Source organism: Phalaenopsis equestris, unplaced genomic scaffold (genome assembly GCF_001263595.1).
Source record: "Phalaenopsis equestris unplaced genomic scaffold, ASM126359v1 Scaffold233208, whole genome shotgun sequence".
Lineage (NCBI taxonomy): Eukaryota > Viridiplantae > Streptophyta > Magnoliopsida > Asparagales > Orchidaceae > Phalaenopsis > Phalaenopsis equestris.
The window spans coordinates 72422-89257 of record NW_018251161.1 but is presented as its reverse complement, the minus strand read 5'-3'; the positions used below and the strand labels follow the sequence as shown (position 1 = coordinate 89257).

Sequence of the window (16836 nt, the reverse complement as noted above, 5' to 3'; positions counted from 1 at the left end):
TAGGAATGACGGAGGCAGTGGAGGGGGCTGCGTGGGGCTTTGGGAAAGCCAAAGAAGGGCTGTCCCCGTGCTGCTGTAGTGAGGAGGATGGCTGGATGAGGAACTGCAGGAAGAACGACTGTTTGGGGGCAGCTGCAGCAATTGAGGTCAGCTGGGAGCGATGTGGTGAGGATGTGGAAAGGTTGGAAAGATAATCAACACCTCGGGAGAGAGATACAGTCAGCGCACGACCCAATCCCACAAATATAACTCTCAAAGAGAGAAAACGGATGTCGATGGTTGTCATAAACAAAATACACGCTCTTCTAAATCCTATTACAAGACATATATAGGAAAGTACTTGAAAGGAAAGAAAGAAAATGGGGGAAATTTTCTGAAATTAGAAAGAAAATAGAAAAAATCGCGCTTCGTTTGATCCTCGCGTGATCGCAGGAGCGGCGTGGCTCGCTCCCACCTCCCGTTCATGAGCTGGAGACGCTCTCGCGTCAAATAGTCCATTGCTAATTATCCTTTCAGTGATTAAATCCTAAAATTATAACAGGAAGGGTAAAAATAGTTTTACATCGATGATCAGTTGTATTTTTACTAATGGACAACAAGTTGCAAGACAAATTGGGAACATGGAGCACATTGTGAAGAATAAACAGTAGTGTGAGTATGATAGTTCCTATCTCGATAATTATCGAGAGGGAACCATCATCAATTTTAATATTTTTATTGCTTGCAAAAGGTCTTTAGGATGATAACAATTTAGAACAACTAGTCATATGCGAGTTGCACTAGAATCAATTATCTAAGTATGAAAAGAATTTTGAATAACACCTAACAACGTATTGTTTAGAGAGCTACTCTTTTGTATTAAGGAGTGAGATGGAGTCACGAACGATTTTGGAGATTTTTGAAATAATTTTTGCAGTTTCTCTAATTGTTCCTCGAGGGAAGACACTGCATCCAAGTTTGCAGAAGGGTCCTTAGTTTCCTCGACGGTGGCTTGATAGACTTGATGTTCCTGTTTGGATTTTGAATTATGATTCACAGGTTTTTTTATGTAGCTTCCAATTTGTCTTCTTTATATGTTTTGATTTTTTGGAATGCTCACACCATTATGGGTAGTGTGAATTAGTTTCGGAATTACTAGAACTAGTAGAAAAATGTAGAATTTTTTTGGGCGCCAGTCATTGCCAACTTATACGACATCACTAGAGGAAAGAAGAGGATAGGGGAAAAATTCGAGTCAATTTGGTCGTGAGTTATTTTGATGCTTAAAGTTGAGTAGAGAAGTCAGTTGAGAAATCTTCTGTCGAGAAGAAGCTGAATTTCTTGATGAAAAACAATTTCTAAAGTTGTGCCGCCTTTAATGTAATGATTATTAAAACTGAGCTGTCTTTAATGTAATGATTGTTAAAACTGCACCGCTTTTAATGTAATGATTGTCACGGCTCAGGTTGGTGCAGCATTAAGAAAAAGCTGATTGGGCTATTTTCAAAAGGAAACTCATGAGACGTAGGCTTGAGAAAGCCAAATGGATTGGTAGGGCGAGAATAGTTCGCTGCTTTAACGAACTGAAGAGTAAAATAGTTCTGTGATTTGTGATCTGTTTGATGAAATCAGACTGATGACGAAGATGATCGGCAACAGTCTTAAAGAAGGGGATTGATCCCTTTCTCTTAAGGATCTAGAGAAAGGCCTTCTCAATCTTGGCCCTCAGCTTGACAACCTCTTTTTGATCATGTTGAACAAGTGAGGGGTTTGAATCTGGGCTTCTGCTGCGAGAGAGATGAAGATCGAATGGAAGTGAACGGGATCTGTGATAGTTTGCTGCTGCTTGTGTGTATGCGAGAAACAAAGCCCTTGTTTGAATCTGGGATTCTGCTGCGCGTGCCTACAAGAGAGACAGCGCCGTCTTTTGAATCTGGGAAAAACATAAGGGACAAAAGCTTTTCAGGCAGGGAGACTTACGCAGAAAGAGTGACACCATAGTTCTGATACCAAATAATTATTTGGCAGCAGGAAAAAAATAATTATTCTACCTGTATTTTTTATAGAAGGGATCTGGTTGGCAAAATTTTTAGTCTTCCAATCTCCATTTTTTGCAGTGAATTGTGAACTATATCGATATAGCTTTATTCTTTCCTAATAACTCTCCAATTTCCTGCAATTCCTGAATGTATTTCTCTCTTTGCTGTATATTTATTAGAAGTGCATTTTCTGTTTAAATTTTAGCTGAATTTTTCTTTCTTACAACTATGATGGATACCTTAAAGGCACATGATTCTATGATTGTGGTTGGAAATTTTGTTTCTTGAATAGAGTTGGAACTGACATTTCAAAGAAATGACAAGGTAGATGTTTGAAGATTTGTGATATTCAGAAGAGTTAAAATGCGGGAGAGAGTTTCAAAATTATGTTTTGGTTTGTAGATGTAGAATATGTATTTACTACTTCACTGCATGCTTGATCATGATGTTTGCCAATTCATTCAAAACTGTATTCTGCAGCGGGCTGCAAGGCAGCTAAGCTTACGGGCATAACTTACAGATTCAATCATGTGGTTCAAAACTTGGAATAAAATTTCTTCCTGCAATTGTCCGCTTGATTTTTGAATATTGAATCTCTTGTAGTATATAGGAAGTAATGGATGTATTCTTAACCTTTCGCAAAACTGCTTTAGTATAAAAACTCTTAACACTTAAACAATAGAATAGCAAAAATAACCAAATTGTAAAGTACATGATTGGTATTGTATCATCAGCAATGCCAGAAATCTTATACCAAGTTATCCATGGCAATGAATTTTTCTTGTAAAAGGATTATTGAAGCTCCAATTTAATAATTAATTTAATATAAAGAAAATTTGTCTAAGTCTACAAACAGGACTTAAGAGACATTCATGTTAGTTAATCTTAGAAGATTTGTGCTTGTGCTTTAGTTTATAAGCTAGGCACTTGAACTTATAGATAGAGGAGGAAGTTGTAATGTTCAGTTACCTAGGAGAAGAAACGGAAAGCCGAAGAAGATAGAAAGCGAAGAGTCGAGTGGACCATGGACCGTAATGAAAAAGAGGAACCGAACAGTTAGTAGCCGAAGAAAGGAAGAGGGAATGAAGAGTCGACCAGGGAGGAAGATGAGGTGAGGAGTCAGGGAAACCTAAGGTTACTTCGGCCTATGAAAGGGACTTAAGAGATGCAGAGGGAGACCAACTTACTTGAGAGCCGAGCAACGGGCAAAGGAGAGGAGAAAAGTGAGGGAGAAGCCCTAGTTGACGACGAGGAGGTCTGAGGAAGTATCAGCGTGTGGGTCGAGCTATCGGTGTCGTGACGTGAAAGAGGAGGAAGTCGCAGAGGAGATCTCGGGTGCGGGTGCGATTCAACTCTCACATGCAAAGAAGAGGAGAAGTGTGAAGCCTTTCCTGCTAATCGAAAAGCTTAGAGAGGAAGAGAGGTCGCTTATTTCTTTTGTGTGCGTAGGGGAGGCGTGTGAGGGGAAGGTTCGAACAAGTACAAAGGGTTTAATTAATTGATAATTAATAATAATAATAATATAATATTGAATAGGAAAAATAAGCATAATAAAATAAATTTAATACTTAACTAATAATGAAAAGATAATAGTTTACTTAAAATAATAAGTTAATTAAGTTTTATATCATGTGTATGCTAAGTTTTCACTCTAGAAAAGTAGACGTCGGGGCAAAATCTTATCGAATTAGTCGGCATCAAGGTGAGTACTCTATTCTTAAATTATAACATCATTTTGATCTCTTCTAAACTGGTTTTATGGTTTTTTTAATTATGTTTGATTAACTCTATTGATTATTCAGTTATTGAATTTTATTGGTGATTTCGATACGAATGCTTATAATCTCATGATATGAAATAAGCAATGCATTGTAGTTGAGTGATATAGAATTATGAATGATATGATTTGCATAAATTACTTGTATGTGTATGACCGACTATGGTGGAGTCTCCCCTTGATAGTATTGGTGGGGGAACACTAATGTACCCGTGCACGTAAATAAAAAAAGGATATTGATATTGAAGTTCCTCAAGTTATTCAATTTTTAAACGGTGTTCTTGTGACGGTGTATATTAATATTGACATGATATTGATATATATTCTTTGAATAGCATGCTAAATGTTTATATTGATTTAATATTGTTCTTTTTTCTTGTATTGTTGTAGTTTAGGAGTATGAGTATTCATTGACTCGTTTAGCTCACTGTTGTTTTAACGAACTATTCAGGTTTAATTAAATTATTAAAAGATGAGCGATAGACGAGAAAATATTTATAGACGATGGGGACAAGCGGTAATGAGATAATTTTTAATTGTATTGCTTTAATTTAAATTGTTTAATGGTTCCTTCATCTATTAAATCGTAGATGAATATAGAAAACTTAATTCACACCGTCCGACTATTTGTATCTGCCTTTGGTTAATTCTAAGTCTTGGGCCGTGTCGTGACACAAGTTAGTGTTGCATTTTTTGGAGTGAAATTTTAAATTATATTTAGCTTTTCTTTTTCTTTTTTTTTATATCTGCTTTGCAAACACTTTCAGGGATAAATGGAAGAATCCAATTGCATGAAATCCATGATTCACAGCAGGATGACGTGTGGCTTCTATTATTTGTTGAATGCAGTTTACTTCTAGAAATTAGTGATGTTGGTTTACTTTTAAAGATACTATTTGCATTCTATCTTGTTACGTCTTTTACATCTCTACCATAATCCAATTGTTCTACATTTCCAACTGACATTCTTTGTACTGGATATCTTAATTTTGAAGGTAATAAATATGTTTTGGTCTGAATTAACTTATTGTGCAGGCTTGTGTGGCCGCGTGATCTTTGCTATGTGCGCTACTGGCGACGTAATGATGATGGAAGCTATGGTAACTCTTTCAGTTGGCATACTCCCTTCCGTTTTCTTTATTTGGCACATCCACCTAGCATAAATGTTCCATCGCTCTTTTGTGCAGTTGTATTATTTCGGTCTAGGGAGCATCCAAATTGTGGTGGACAACCAGGATTTGTTAGGGCCCATATTGAAAGTACTTTTGACTTTTTGCTCCACTTTCTATTGTTAAGGCATTGAGCAAAATTAAGATATACTTGAAACTGTAACTTCTAACGCTTTTCTGTAATGCTTTGTTTCTCCTTGTGTAGGTGGTGGATTTAACATTTCTCCTCTAAAATCACGCAATGGGAGAACTCGAACAAAAGTTCAACATCTCATGCAAATTGATTTAAAAGGATGGGGTGTTGGTTATTTTCCATCATTTCAGCAACATTGTTTGCTTCAGATGTTGAACAGTGTAGCTGGTACTGCTCTTATCCACTAGTAACTCAATTTTGGTAGTTTCAACTTACAATATGATTGATCAAAACTACAATTGAGGCTTTTGCCGTTATTAATTTATTCATTTTTATTCTTCTTTTGCTACTTCTATGTATCTCAAACATCTTCAATTCTCAAAACGATGCTTATTTTTCTCTTGCATAGCCGTAGATGTATCTGTTCATTAAACATCATAATGATTATCCTTTTTTTATTACTATTTATTCAAAGTTTGTCTCATCTTCTGTAGGATTGCGTGAATGGTTCTCCCAAACAGATGAAACCCACACAGTTCCAAGGATACCAGTTATGATGAACATTGCTTCAAATTCAGTTTCTTTCAAGAAGGGAGGAAAAAGCCAGGACAACTCTAATCAGTCTATTCCTTCGGAGCAATTGCATTCTACCGGTGGACATTCTATGTTATTGGATGAAGAATCAGATGAGGATGAAGATTTCCAAATTCACGTGCCTGAAGTGGTTGGTAGACTTCATTCTTGTAACACGTTTTTTTCTTCAAATCCTATTTGCAAATTTGAAAATTTATACCATGCCTTTGCTAGGCGGACTCTTTCAAGAATGAGAATACTGTAAGACAAGCAGGTTTGTGAGCTGTTTTGTTATGGTTATGCTTTTAATCAGAAGCACTAAAGAATGTCTCTTATGTGATTGTTTCAATGATGTTTCTAGATGAGGATCCTTTGGATCAGCTTGATTTGACATCCTTTTCTGGCAACTTAAGGCATGATGACCGTGATAATGTTCGAGATTGTTGGAGGATATCTGATGGAAACAACTTCAAAGTCCGCAGCAAGACTTTCTGTAACGACAAAACAAAGGTCATGAGTAACCTTATTTGATAAACATTTTTTTTTTTTTTGTGTGTGTTGAGCTTAACTTTCTTTTCCAGCTTCTGTTGTTCATGGAATTGGTTGGTTGTTTTGCAGATACCTGCTGGAAAACCTTTAATGAAGCTTGTGGCAGTTGATTGGTTCAAGGATGTGAAAAGGATGGACCATGTCGCCAGGAGACGAGGCTGTGCAGTTCAGGCAAGATGAATTCTAGTTTCTTCTGTTTTCTATAATGTAGTTTTTTTATATTTTTTTATGGAATGTGATAGTAAATATAAGATAATTCTCGATTTTTATTTAGTATTGTTTTCGATGTTTTGAAGTGAATTTGTTAGTTGCAGAGTGAAATTATTTAATCGAAGGAGTCATTGTTATAAATACGACTCAGATTTATTTGTCTGACTGGTTACTATAAAAATTTGCTAAGTCAGCAAATAAAATTAAATGGTGTTGGTTACAGATTGTCACAACCCGGCCTAAGGATTTGGAATTTTCAAGCTTGGAACAAAAGGCCGGATGTTGAAATTAAATTTTTTTTATTTTCATTCTTCAGAGCCAACAATTACTTATGAAAGAGCCGAATAAAAAAGAAATTAAATTAAAATAGTTAAATTTACCTTATGGCAAATTGCCCACATCTTTTGTAAACATTTAATTCTCTCACTCATCTTTAAACAAAAGCTTAAACCTAAATAAGTTAATTTAAAACATATTAAGCTACAATTGCCAGTTAATAATAATACTTCCAAATTATTGTAATTTAATGAAAGGAAAAAAAATGCATGTCAGTTAAGTTTATCTAATCAATGTAAAAGAAACATTGTGTAAGTCGATCTATGAGTCGTTCAGTGCAAATAGAAATGAGGAAGGTGGGAGTGGCGAAGGAAGCTGAGCCTTAGCCTACGAACGAAGAAGAAGAAGAGGGGAAAAAGCATCACAGAGGAGAAGAGGGACAGCGTCGGTGTTTGGCGACGACGTCTCTATTGAGCCTGGGTGGGTGTCATGTAGAGGAAGAAGATCTCGCTTCATGTGTAGTGTTGGGCCAAGCCGAGGGAGGACTTTTGGAGAATTGGCGTGCGTGAGTAGTTTTGCTCAACATAATTCGAATACCTCCTCCTTAAGGCTAACTATGCTAGAGGGGATTCGAACCCCCGACCTATGGGATCTTATACCGTGGATGACACCCAACAAACCGGGGTACGCAACAATATATATATATATATATTATATATATATAAATGGCAATCCTTGATTTTTTTCATTCACTGTATTTTTGTCGAACTGTTTCGTTCTTGCCCTTTTCGTCTTCGTCGCCAGTTTTCCTCCGTCACGTCGTAGCGACTCTGTTTCATCATCCCGATTCAGCGGCTCTCTCGACAGGTCGTCAGGCTTGGGGCGTCTGTTCAGCGGGTTCCATCGTCCTGATTCAACAGCTCTCAGTTGCCTCTCGCTGCATCTTTTGAGGGACATCTGGGCAGACGTCTGGGTACGGGTGTCTGCGGCTCGTCCGTCCCGAGAAGTCGTGCTCGAGGCCGTCTCTTAGCTGTCGCTAGTTGGTCTTCTTCAGCTCACAGAGGGGCTTTCCTCCGCTCCGTGCTTCAGTTTGGTTTCGTAATTTGCTCTCTACAGCTTCATCTATTGGGGATGGCTTTGTACATGTCGTATGTTGCTGCTCTTGTGGGTGCCCAAGCCTCAGGTACGCCTAAATTGTGCTCTTTTCCTCTTTCATTTGAATGGGAAGAGGACATAAAGAAACCTGGTAGGAAGAATGGGAAACCTGTCATCTTTTTTACTGAAGCTAAAAGTATTCAACTTGCTTCCTTCTGTCGTCTGAATTTGGTAGGGAAATTTCTGTATGCCATCCCAAAATGGAGCTGATTCGTAAGGAATTTGAGCTTATGCACCTTGTTGGGAAGTGAAAAATTAGATTTTTAGATAAAAGACATTGTTATTCAATTTAATAATGAAGAGGATTAAATGTGTTTATTTGTTAGAATGATTATTTGGATTGATAACAGAGCAATGAAGATTCTGAAATTGTCTGTGGATTTTGACCCACCCACAGACGGAACCGCCAATTCAGACGGAACCGCCAATTATTCTGGTTTGGATTCGCCTCCCTGGTTTGAAATTTCATTATTTCACTCAAAAAATATTGTATTCTATTGAATCAGCTTATGGTAAACCACTTAAAGCTTCTGGTACACCGCTTAAAACGGACATTCCTACTTTTAATCTTTCTCGTCCATCTAAAGCTAGAGCACTTGTTGAAAGAGACGTCCCGTTATCCGCTTCTGAGGAAATTTGGTTGGGCACACAACACCATTGATATTGGCAAAAGGTAGTGATTGAGTTTTTTCCTTCTTAGTGTTCGAACTATTTTATGTTCGACCACTCCAGTTTTCAATGTCACTATCTACACCCTCAATTCAGACAAAAAAAACAAAGCGCTCCTCCAGAGGCAGAAAATCCAACTCTTATTCAGCTACAAGTTATTGACACTATTGATCATCAAAAGGATACCCTTGAAGACGTCACTAACCTCTCAGGCAATATGTCAAATATTCAGTCTTCACACAATATTGTAGCTCCTCCGTTTTTGGAACATCCAATTGTGGGGGTGAGGGAGATTCTTCAGGCCCCACCTGCTTTAGAACCTTTTACTGAAATTATATGTGGCAATACTTCTACTGCTTCACTACCGTCTTATCTGGTCGAGCAAAATGCTAATGTTTCTTAGGCTCATGAGAATCGTGATGTGCAACAGCCTACACTTGTCCGACCACTTTTGGAATAATTCATTGATTAGATGAGTCAGTCCTCGGATGAGGAATGACAGGTCTACACATCCAGTAGGAAGAAGAATAATGGAGACCTACTTGAGCTCGGGAATCTGATGGACGATACGTTGGTTACTTCAGGTAATGTTACGTATCTTACCAATCTGTTAGTCGACTCCCTTCCGTGAACTAGAGGTAGATGGAAGACTAAAATGGGACGTCCCTAGCACTTTGCGCCCGTTGGTGGCTTTTTGGTTTTTTATCCTTTTGTATCTTTGTTTTATTTGGAGTTGTGTGTGTTGTATTGTATGAGTTGGGTCTTCTTTTAGGTCCTCTCATACAACCTATCTGTATATTTTCCTCTTTAATATATAACATAAATGTATTTGATACAGGCTATAAAAGTTCGCCTCCTGAATCGATGAAAAGGTAGCGACCCGGAGGAAATGTTAGGTTTTAATTCTAAAAATATTTTGTATAAATTTAGTAATTTGTGTATTAATTTTAGTTATAATAATTAAAATTAAAAGTTCAAGCATTGAAATTTTTTAATAACATTTTAAATTTTTACATTTATTTATAAAGTAGCTTAACTGACATGAATAATATATTTTTTTTCTTTTTTTGTTGTAATATAGTAGTTTGAGTATTCACTGGCTTGTTTAGCTAAATGTTATTTTAAAATGAATTTTTCTTGTAAATTTTAATTAATTGAAAGATGAATGATAGATGAGAAAATGTTTATAGAAGTCGCGGACAACTTATATTAAGTGAAATTTTATTATTTTAATTTAATTTAATTTAGTGTTTCTTTCATCTGTTAAATAGTAAATGAACATATAAATTTAATTTCCTTTTTTTCGACTCTCCGTTCCCGCCATTATTCATTCCAACTTAATATTTAATTATGACCATGCAATTATGTTTTGGGTATTTAATAATATAATACAATAACTTTTTATATCTTTATCTTAATGTTTATAAGCTGTCATAGGTGCACCGTATAATATTGTGTATGTTAACATACTCTAATATAAATAATCTTTTTCAATTATGTACATGAGTACCTTAGTTTCTCTAATTAGTATTATAAGGGGGATGAATTTTATCAATCAACGTACACAAACATACTATGATCACTTTATTTGCATTCTACTCATCATTCAATATCTTTCATTTATAATATATACCTATAATAAATAATTGTAACCATGTAATTCCTTGACATTTTTTTTCTATATGATCAATTTGACTTGTATGTCAGAATAATCATATCATACTTGTAGTACCAAGATATTTAGGCAAATATAATTGTAATACGAGTGATTTAGAGGAAAAATAATATTATTATCATAATCTAGAAGTAAAAGTACACACCTCGTTCAACTAGCTTGCCTCCAACCTCCAAACACCCTTCATTTTCGTCAATTTGCCTACTTTCAACCTTCAAACACCCTTAATACACGTCTCAAATAGGTTGATGCCTATATTATCATAAAAAGATAAAAATTTGATCTTATTCTATTCTGCTTAACTAATCTTTTAATTAACTATGTTGTTTTAATTGTTGTTTATAATTTTTTATTTTAACTATTCATGTCATTTTAATTTGACAATCGATAGGACAACATTATTCAATATTTATGATTTGTATTAAATTTATTTAATATATAATTAATGTTAGCTCTAATTTAATTATTAATTGTAATCTTAAATTTCATAGTTCAAATAAATCTTTCAATGGCACAAATTTTCGAATAATGGTGCAGATTTTGCTTACTAGAGAATCCAGATAGAGGAAAACCTCTATGGGAATCTCAACTTTAAGTTCTCTATACAAAATTTTTAGATACTTTAAATCAAGTACGAGGAAAGGAATTCCATATAAAAAATAGAATACCTCACAAATTGAATGATATAATGGTGCATACTATGCTGGATTACCTGAGGGACAGATGATCCATTTCGGGTTATTATGTTATTGAGAGAAAATCTCATAACATTGAGGAGTAGGAAATAACATGTCTCAAGACCTAATGTTGGATTTGATTTCAGGGAACCGAAGGAATCCATGGGTTTCTATGGATAAAGATCTTACTAGAGACTTAAATTTCAAGTGGGGTGTATCATGATAATAAATCTGTCAACATTAATCTCAATCCTATACAACACGATTATGTGGATGTGGATAGATATTTTATAAAAGCAAAAAATAGAAAGTAGATTGTTTTCTCTTATAACGTTCAAATAGGAATATTGATTGTTTATATATTCACCGAATGGCCCAGATATTTTCCATTTAAGAATATTATAAACAAACTTGGAATGAAAGATATTTACCATCCGATTCGAGGGGAAGTGTTGAGCTATCATTAGATCAAGAAGGGCTAGTGGAAGACTTAGATCAGGCAACTTAAAGGCTATGGATTCATTGCTTGTGAGGAAATATCTCTCTCACAATTTATTTATTTGTTATCAACCATCCCTCCCAAAATGATCAAATAGTGGGATAGCTAGGGTTATTTTTTGTTTTAGTTATTGTAATTATTTATTTTCTTTTTTTAAGCTACTTTTCTACAGAATTGTATTAAAATGTTGGATTTGCATGTTTTTTTTATATTCAACCTCTATGGGAGTTGAATTTTGAGATGGCTACCTGAAATCTGTTAAAACATAGCCTTTGTTGGGCTCATCTATGATTTGCAATCTTGTCCTTTATTGACTAATTACACACCCAATTAAGTTTCGATCAGGCTAGGTTATGAAGTCTAAGCTCAATAGATTTTAGTTGTAGACTATAAACTTGAACCCAACTTTGACCAGAAACTATAACACACACATTAGAACTTGAAATCTTAATCCCCAGTTATTACTGGTTAGGTGTTTTTTTTTTTAAATACCTTCAGCTCTTTGACATTCAATGCATGCCTACAACAACAACAACAACGATGACAACAAAACCTTTATCACACTAAGTGGGGTCGGCTACATGAATAGTTTTTCTCCATTGCATCCCATTTAGTGTCATATTTTCATTTAATTATGATAAATTATGATCATTTTTTATACAATATGCCCAAGTTTTCTTAGGTCACCTCTGTCTTTCGTAACATAAGTCGAATCTAAAACATCTACTCTTCTAATCGGATCATCAGATGGTCGACGTTTAATGTGACCAAACCATCTAAGACTCTCTCTAATTTTGTCCGTCACAGAAGCAACACCAACCCTATCACGGATATATTCATTTCGCATTTTATCTCTGAGTGTATAGCCACTTATCCACCTAATCATTCTCATCTCGACAACACTTAACTTAGTGTTATGCTTCTCTTTTAAATGCCAACATTCAATGCCATAGAGCATTGCAGGTCTCACCATAATTTTATAAAAAATTTCTTTTAGTCTAAGCGGTACTTTTCTATCACACAATAGGCTCAAAGCATTCCTCCTCTTCAACCAACTAACTTGAATTCTACTAATAACATCCTCATCAATATCACCATGGCTTTGAAAAATAATCCGAGCTATCTAAGACATTCACACTTTTTAATAATTTGATCACCCATAGTTACATTTCTGTCATCAGAGCTACTACTACTACTAAAATTACATTCAATATATTTAGTTTTATTTCTACTCAAACGAAGTTCTTTAGACTCCAACGTAGACCTCCATAATTCAAGTTTTTCCTAAGTTTTTTCTCGTCTTATCCAAGAGAAGTATATCATCAACAGAAAGCATACAACAAGGTGCATCCTTCTGAAGTGTCCAGTTAGACCATCCATAACTAAAGAAAAAAGATATGGGCTTAAAGCTGATCCTTAAACCAACAGAAATAGGAAACTATTTGGTCAATCCTCCTTCTGTTTGAACACAAGTAACAGCTCATGTATACATATCTTTAATGATTTTAATATAAGTCATATCAATACCTTTCTTCTCAAGAACTCTCCAAAGGATATCTCTTGGAATTTTATGGTAAGATTTTTCTAAATCAATAAAAATCATATGTAGATCTATCTTATTATCTCTGAGCTTTTCCATCAAACCTCTCAATAAATGTATAGCATCCATAATAGATCTGGTCGACATAGATCCAAATTGATTATGAGAAATCTTTGTACTATGTCTTAACTTATGTTCAATTACCCTCTCCAATTTTAAAATATGGCACATCAACTTAATTCTTTTATAATCTTCACTTTCTTGCGCATCCCCTTTTTCTTATAAATGGGGACCAAAATACTCTTCCTCCTCTCCTCAGGCATCATTTTAGTTTTTAAAATAATATTAAAGAGTTTAGCAAGCTAAGAAACTCTCAAATCTTCTAAATATTTCCGCACTTCAATCTTTCCGCCCTTCAACCGGGATATCATCAGGTCCTATAGACTTTCCACCCCTTGTTTTCCTTAAAGCCTCATCAATTTCTTTTTTACTAATATAGCGGTAAAAATGAAACATTTTATTATTAATAACGATATTAAGATTACTAAGGCTGATCGTATTTTCCTAAACTTCATTAAAAAGTTTATTAAAAGAACTCCTACAGCTATTTTGAATATCTTTTTCTAAAAAAATACTTTTTGGTTTTCATCTTTAATACATTTTACTTGAGTTAAATATTTACTTTCCTTTTTTCTTTGTTTGACTAATTTATACATATATTTTTCACCATCTTTGACATCAAATCTATTATAAAGATCACTAAAAGCAGAACTATTAGCGTCACAAATTATTTTTTTAGACTTCCTATGGGCTTTTTTGATATTTTTCTCAGTTTTATGTCATTTTATTATTAATAACGATATTAAGATTACTAAGACTAATCATATTTTTAGACGCTTCATTGAAATGTTTATCAAAATAACTCACCAACCTATGTTGAATATCTTTTTCTAAGAAAGACACTTTTTTATTTTTATTTTTAATGTTTTTTACTTGAGTTAAATGTTTAATTTTCTATTCTCTTTGTTTGACTAATTTCTACATATATCTTTCACTTTCTTTAGTATTTAATCTGTTATTATAAAGATCACTAAAAGCATAATTTTTAGTGTCACAGATTGTTCTCTTAGACTCCATGCATGCTGTTTGATATTTTTCGCAGTTCTCTAAGCTTTTACATTTAAACAAATTTTTGTAACATAAATTCTTATATTTTATCTTTTCTTGTATATTATTATTCCAGCGCAAACTATTTTTATTTATAGAGATTTTTTCTTTTGATTCTCCGAGTACAACTTTTGTCACTTGTTTAATAGTATTTGTTACTTTATCCCACATAGAATTTGCTTCTTCATGAACATCTCAAATTTTTAAAAATATTGAATTTTACTTATAAAAATAATTTTATTTGTCTTTTAGGTACCCCCATCTAATTCTATGATGATGATTCTTAGTATTCTTTATTTCACAACTCTTCATTTTAAAATCTAGAACTAATAATTGATATTGAGTACTTAAATTCTCACCGAAATGACCTTACAATCTTTACATTCTTGATGATATCTTCTCATAAAAAAATAATTAATATGTGTTTTATTAAATATATTCTTATAAGTAATAATATGCTCATCTCTTTTCTTGATTAAAGTGAGAAAAAAAAACCACCTATAGTGTTATTTGGCTGAATCTGTAGGGGAACATAACTGCAATGTGCTCCAGATAATGGAGACCAAGTAACGGCATGCTTACTGGATTTCCTATTGTATTGTTAGTTGTGGCAAACAACTCTGTTTTAAAGAAAAAGTTCTTAAAGCTACAAGGAGAGGAACATTTGCTTAAATTCTTGCTCGTTTAGAATTAAGTGTTGAAGAACCTGCTGATTCAGAATGCTTTCTTATGGAATTTCTTTCATGTCCTTTCACTTTTATCTGTGTAAGTTTGGTGTACATATTATAAAGGTTCATGTATATTCAGTGTTTAATTGTGTCTAACTGCTTTTTATCATTTTATTTATGTTAATGAATGGAGAAATGCTTCAGCTTGCAGTGCAACTATTTTTGGGATGGTGAAATATGCGAATATTTTCATTGACGCCTTGTGAAAACTTCTTCCCTTTGATTTGTTGATGCAGGTTGCCTCTGAGAAAGGACTGTTCAGTTTGGTAGTAAATGTTCAAGTGAGTATTTGCTTACAGTTCTTTTTCTTTTTTCCATTCTTACATGGGAATCAAATGGTGTGGTTTTGTTACTCTACATTTTTTTTCCTGATTATTTGCATCATTTGGAATGAGTTAATGCAGAAGTGCCTTCGGCTAGTATCTTGCAATAGGCTTTTAAATTCAGTTCCTCAAATGCGTGTTATTCATATTCTGAACTAATGCCAACTTTCTAACATTCTTAGCTAATGCTGCATTAGTTAATCTGCTTAGCTAATTTTGTGCTTTATGGGAATACTGGGACGGTTTGATTGAGTGGATTGATCTAGATGGTTATGCATAGTTGCATCTAATCCTATCATCTGTCCTGTTTACTTGAAATTTTAAATTCAGCTTTTTTCCAGTCCGGTGCTAAGGAGTTTTGTTGGTTTATGCATAACTAGAAAAGAACAACTGCATTTGACACTAGAGTTAACCCAAAACCCAAAAGGAAAACCAACTTTTATTGCTCACAACAATGGGGATTACAATTAAATACTCAAAACACAAGAAAATATGACATGACACAAGGTCTCACGATGTCGAGGGGCAGACAACAGGGTGGCGTGGAGAGGGTAACAGGAGGAATAGGGTTCTGGAATGTTTGGGGCAAACAATTAAAGGGACAGGGAGGGGCTTTCGACTGGCCAGTCCAGTAGGGGAGCAGATTACAGGAGAACCCGTGACAGGTAGGCTAGAGGAGGAAGTGACAGCAAGGTTGAGGAGTGGAGTATGCGGTTGGAAAAGAGGGTTTGGGGGTGCAGGCTGCAGTAAGAAGTGCGGCTGGAGCGGGTAATGGTAAGGAGTTTGGTAGGTGCGTACCCCCTTTTGACTTGTCAAATTTGATCGAAAATAGTTCAAAGGATTATTATAGGTCATATTTGAGAAGTCAATGGATTAATTTGAAAAAATTATGTGGAATTAAATTAACTTGATGTAAATAATCTAGAGACTATTTTATTTTTTTTCTCTGAAAAGATTATGTTTATAATTTGATGAGAACTTCATTTTGAAATTGGCAATTGCTTCCTTATATTTTAACCTTCAGCGGAGAGGTATGTATGTATGTATGTATATATATATATATTTTTTTTAAAAGCCCAAGGGCTGATATTTTAAAGAGAAAAGTATAGATAGGTTTGTATGGGTGGGCCTAAACACCCAACTAAACACCCAACCCACACGGTACAACACACACCAAAAAATGTAAAAGATTGGTACATATAGAAATAAAAAAAAACCCAAAAATCATCTGGGCGCTGAAAAAGTGTGGGTCATCTCAATCTAGTCTTGCCTCTGGCTCTAGTTCTTGGTAGGAATCCAGCTAGCAGATTGGTATGATGTTGACCATTATCCGTAATAATCAAACTATCATCCATAAAACTCCTGAGCTCTAGTAGATCTCCATTCTTCTTCTTCCTCCTGGAAGTATAAATCTGTCATTCCTCCTCCGAAGAATCAGCCTGATGGGGTAGAGCTAAAGCAGAAGGAATGCCAACAGTAGTACCCACAATAGGTTCTAGAATATGTGAAGTATGAGTTGTCTCTACACCGGATACTTCTTAAAGAAGTGAAGCTACGAGGCTCTCCTGATTATCAGTCTAAACACTATCATTTATAAGTAATAGTCCAGCAGTATTGTTTTCTATGGAGTTTGTAGGTTTCAGCATCGCATCACTCGCAGTAACAGTAACAACAGTGTCATCGGGGGGGTCCTCAGGT

At 34.7% G+C, this 16836-nt stretch overlaps 1 protein-coding gene across 3 annotated transcripts in view; it reads left to right on the top strand.

The window, feature by feature from the left end:
- LOC110038596 (protein ENHANCED DISEASE RESISTANCE 2-like) overlaps positions 1 to 16836 on the top strand; it is a 75500-nt gene that overhangs the window by 37711 nt on the left and 20953 nt on the right. For all 3 annotated transcript variants that reach the window (XM_020743474.1, XM_020743475.1, XM_020743473.1), the window contains exons 11-18: positions 4831 to 4895; positions 4983 to 5054; positions 5170 to 5325; positions 5592 to 5821; positions 5905 to 5944; positions 6032 to 6180; positions 6289 to 6390; positions 15052 to 15096. In XM_020743474.1, the coding sequence (XP_020599133.1) occupies positions 4831 to 4895; positions 4983 to 5054; positions 5170 to 5325; positions 5592 to 5821; positions 5905 to 5944; positions 6032 to 6180; positions 6289 to 6390; positions 15052 to 15096 (859 nt within the window). The remainder of the gene's footprint in view (positions 1 to 4830; positions 4896 to 4982; positions 5055 to 5169; positions 5326 to 5591; positions 5822 to 5904; positions 5945 to 6031; positions 6181 to 6288; positions 6391 to 15051; positions 15097 to 16836) is intronic.